The sequence below is a fragment of the Helobdella robusta genome (assembly GCF_000326865.2).
Source record: "Helobdella robusta unplaced genomic scaffold HELROscaffold_93, whole genome shotgun sequence".
In the NCBI taxonomy this organism is placed as follows: Eukaryota; Metazoa; Annelida; class Clitellata; order Rhynchobdellida; family Glossiphoniidae; genus Helobdella; species Helobdella robusta.
Window position 1 is genome coordinate 502,653 of NW_008705532.1, and position 4,817 is coordinate 507,469.

Genomic DNA, 4,817 nt, shown 5'->3' on the forward strand with positions numbered 1-4,817 from the left:
AAGATAAAGAGCAAAAATTGAAAATTTATTGAAAAGTCTCACATTTCATTTTTTAAACTACTTGTTTTTTTTTATCTCGTTGATATTTCAAAACGTGAATAATTAAGTCTCAATCCGATGAAGTTTGTCCCAATTTCAAGATGAAAAGTAAATCCTAAATTTTGATTTTATTGCCCATTTATAAGTTATACTTACTAGCATTGGGCTTTGACTGGAGCTAACATTACTAAATTTAAAAAATAAATTGTTAAAATTGTGCTATAAATAAATCATATTAAGTTTTTTTTGTAAAGTTTTCACAATTTCTTGTATTGAAAACTAAGTAATAAAATATGAACGGTTTTTGAGTTTAATTCATTTATAAAAAGACGATTGAATTGTTTTTTAATATTTTTATTCATGATCATTTACTTGAAAAAAGGTAAGGTTTTAAATATTGGAATAAAATGCATTTTACAGAATAAATAAATTGTAAGGTTTGTTAAACAATTTTTACATTTATTTACACACCGATACAAATTCAAACATCCTTTTATAAAAGTTTGCAAATTTTTGTTTTTTTTTAATGGTTTTAAGTGGTAAAGCATCTTAAACATCTCCTAATTGCGACAAGCAGATGCTCTGATGTTTCCCGCCGTTTCTAAGAAACTTGCAGACGCGTTGGACGTCCTTTGATATCTTCTTGGTTCGTATTACTGTTTTCGTTGGGCTGTTGATGCCTTTGTTTGCTGGCTGGCCGTCGGTAAAGTTTTCCTGACTGGTTTTATGGTTAACTTTATTATATGCAAATTTTTTTGTATTTTCGTTGGCGTTGCCATGGTTAACATTCACTTTATGATTTACGTGGTTTTTGTTGAGATTATTCATGTTTCTGACGATGTTCATTAAGTTGAAGTTCCTCTTGAAAGTTTGCAAGTTGCTATCAATTGATTGAGACCTATTGTGTTTTGAGCGATGATTCTTTAGTCCATTGCAGGCTGTCACTACATTGAATTTGGGATTGCAGTTTCTTTCTAAATTTTCGTTTCGTTTCATAGCATTTGCGTTGTTACAACTGTTGACGCCATTGGGAACATAATCTGGTTTATTTTTCGCTCCATATTGGTGACAGATTCCTGCATTAATGGCATTGTCATTTTGACAAAATTGATAATATTTTTGAGACAACTGATGGAAAGGTTGTAGCTGGTGTTGGTAGTACAGTTGATTAGGATAGATTCTGTAATGTTGCAACTGGAGCTGTTGATGTTGGCGATAGTTGCTTTGAGGGATAACCTCGTGTTGATCCATATATTTATTTTTTAATGCCATTATTTTCATTCTATCTCGAACGAATGCATTCATCCTCATCAACTTCATCCCATGTTCGCCGTCATTGTCATTTTCCATTCTTTTTGATTCGTTAGATGACACGTTCCACAAGCCGAACGTCCTATCATCGTCTGAAGAAATTATCGTGCTGTTTAAGAAACATTCGCTAAGTTTTATGTTCACATTATTCTCTGTGCTGTTTGCACAGTTTGCGGTGTTTTTCTTTTGGATGTCGGTTTTGTTGCCAATTACGTCAGTTGGTGGTGCGTTTTCGTTGATTTTGTTAATGTTCGAACTGTTGGTTTTGTTTTTCTCGGTTATATTCTTATTTATTTTCTTGATCTTGCTTTCGTTGTTTGTATTTTTATTTTTTATCACGTCGTTGTTGATGTCAACCATTTTGTTGTCACATATTTCGCTGATATTACGGATAACAGTAACATTTGTTAATGTACTTGTATTACTATTAGCAGACCAAATTGAAGTTTCGTTGTTGGCGTTATTTTCCATGCTAACTTCTTCGTTGCAGGTTGCGTTCTTACTGGCGTAGTGATGGTCAAATGCGATGCTTTTGAGACCGCTGCTATCAGACGTGTTTTCCGAAGTGTTGTTCGTGGTGTTGTTGCCATCCAAGTTAATTGTCCCGATGCTAATATTGTTGACAACATAGTAGTTGTTGACATTGTTGTTGTTGTTGTTGTTGTCAATGTTGTAGTTGATGTTATTGACAGAACAATTTTTAGAACCACTGTTTATGACATTGTCATTCAAAGAGTATACATTCTTTAGTCGATTTCTTCCAACGATTGCGTTGGATATATCTCCCAAAGCTTTGTCAGGCACGCTTCTGAAACGTGAGTGAACTTTTTTGTTTTTATCCATAATTTGGTCGTCATTGTGAAAACTTGTATTATCTAGATGCTGTTATGATAAGTGTTATTATCTAGAATTCTGTGGTTTGTACGTGCATCGTGAGTCTTCTCTATAACTTGGTCGTCGTCATACCAATAAATTTGAAATTATGGCGCCACACTCACTGATATTACATTTGAACAAATATATTAAATGGCTAGAATCCATTATCAATTCAGTTATTTTTTCATCACAAGAGATGACCAAAAAACGAAGAAGAGCCGGATTAAAGCTCTGTTGGCCCTAAGGCACATTTTATAAATGGTCTGAAAATATATTACAATACAATACAATATTTTATTTGACCTCCAAAAAAATAAATATACTGTATCGAGGAGTTTTTTAATTTTCCAAATTAAAAAAGGTAAATAAGTAATTTTGTGATAATAATTTCAACTAAGAAGTTCTAACTTAAAAAGCTGAGAATGAAATTAATGTATGAAAATTCTGTTTTATAAATCAGAAATATAAATAATTCCATAAATATAATAATTTTAATAACATATCAAATAAAAATTTAAATTTTAAATCAGATTAAAATTTAAACCTTCCAGGTACTTTCAAGCAGTTAATATGCCTAAATAATAATGATACAGTAAACAGAGAAACACAGAAGTGAATTGAGAGTAATTAATTTTAATTTAAATTTGCGTAGCGTACGCCTATTGTACTTGAAATTTGATGCATATTTTGCTTGGCTGGATAGTATATATTATAGTTCTAATCTAAGGTCAACTAAAAGTAGCAAAGATTCCTAAATAATAAAATACTCCAGTCTTAAATAATAAAATACAATGAGTGATAGGATAACTGTTGCAGTACCTACGGATTTAAAAATATGAGTAAAAATACATGTTTGCTGTCATTTATATTTAAAATAACACTGACACATGTTTGCTTGTTTGCATAGAATAAGAAGTCAAAACTAACTTCTATCTCTGTCGAGAAAATGCTACTAATTATAACTCTTCCCTAAGTCAACTTTTTGTGATCCTAGTCTACTTTTTAGCCCTAAGGCACGTGCCTTGTTTGCCTAATGGTTAATCCTGAACTGAAAGATATTTGAGTATCTTGCCACATACACAACGTATCAAATCGGACATCGAAGATGGCAAAGCAATGCCGAAAAAAGATTAATAAAAATTTAGATGTATTTAAATATATATTTAAATACAAATATTAAAAAATAATTATCAAATGACAAAAGGTGAATATTCAGGTGACGTACCAAACAGATATAACCTTGAGACCGGAGTAAATTTTAAAAGCGCATTCATGCAGTGGATTATACAATAAAAGAAAGCAATGCAGGGCCTAAAAAACGTGGTACAAATACAGCAAATACAGATGTACAATGCTTAATATGTGTATTAGTAATATAATAAAGTCATTTATAAAGTTATGAATTTATAACTATTAAAAAACAATAAAAAAAAAGAAACAATTGATAAAGTTGAGAATCAGACCGGCAGATTAAATTTCATATAAAGAAAGTTATAAAAAAAAAAAATAATCAAAGCAAATTTTAATTTCGAAATTAATTTTATCAGTTGTAGTTCAAAGTGTTGTTGTATCAGTTGTGGTTGAAATTGTTGTTGCAGTGATAGCTGTAGTTGTAGTTGTTGTATCAGTTGTGGATGAAGATGTTGTTTCTGTGATAGTTGTAGTTGTTGTATAAGTTGTGGTTGAAATTGTTGAAGCAGTTGTACTGAAAGTTGTTATATCAGTTGTGGAAGAAATTGTTGTTTCTGAGGAAGCTGTAGTAGTTGTATCAGTTGTGATTGAAGTTGTTGCAGTTGTACTGGTAGTTGTTGTATCAGTTGTGGTTGAAAATGTTGTAGCAGTTGTACTGAAAGTTGTTGTATCAGTTGGGTTTGAAGTTGTTGATTCTGTGGTAATTGTAGTTGTGGTATCAGTTGTGGTTAACGTTGTTGTTTCTGTGGTAGTTGAAGTTGTTGTGTCAGTTGTTGTGTCAGTTGTTGTTGCAGTTGTACTGGTAGATGTTGTATCAGTTGTGGTTGAAGTTGTTGTTGCAGTAGAAGTTGTAGTTGTTGCATCAGTTGTGGTTGAAGTTGTTGTTTCTGTGGTAGTTGTGGTTGATATATATGTTGTAGTTGAAGTTGTAGTTTCTGTGGTAGTTGTAGTTATTGTATCAGTTGTGGTTGAAGTTGTAGTTTCAGTGGTAGTTGTAGTTGTTGTATCAGTTTTAGTTGAAGTGGTTGTTGCAGTGGAAGTTGAAGTTGTTGTATCAGTTGTGGTTGAAGTTGTTGTTTCCAAGGTAGTTGTGATTGAAGTATCAGTTGTGGTTGAAGTTGTTGTTTCTGTGGTAGTAGAAGTTGTTGTGTCAGTTGATGTTAAAATTGTTGTTGCAGTTGTACTGGTAGTTGTTGTATCAGTTGTCGTTGAAGTTGTTGTTGCAGTGGATGTTGTAGTTGTTGTATCAGTTGTGGTTGAAGTTGTTGTTTCTGTGGTAGTTGTGGTTGTTGTATCGGTTGTTGTATGGGTTGTTGTTTTTGTGGTAGTTGTAGTTGTTGTATCAGTTGTGGTTGAAGTTGTTGTTGCAGAAGTAGTTGAAGATGTTGCATCAGTTGTAG

The 4,817-nt window shown here is 32.1% G+C and overlaps 1 protein-coding gene across 1 annotated transcript; it reads right to left on the reverse strand.

Moving 5' to 3' along the window:
• Nucleotides 1–588: 588 nt before the first annotated feature.
• HELRODRAFT_182834 (hypothetical protein) lies at nucleotides 589–2,193 on the reverse strand (the record flags this gene model as incomplete). Its single annotated transcript, XM_009033559.1, has 1 exon — nucleotides 589–2,193. One exon carries the CDS (start codon nucleotides 2,191–2,193, stop codon nucleotides 589–591), a length of 1,605 nt encoding a protein of 534 aa, XP_009031807.1.
• Nucleotides 2,194–4,817: the final 2,624 nt, after the last annotated feature.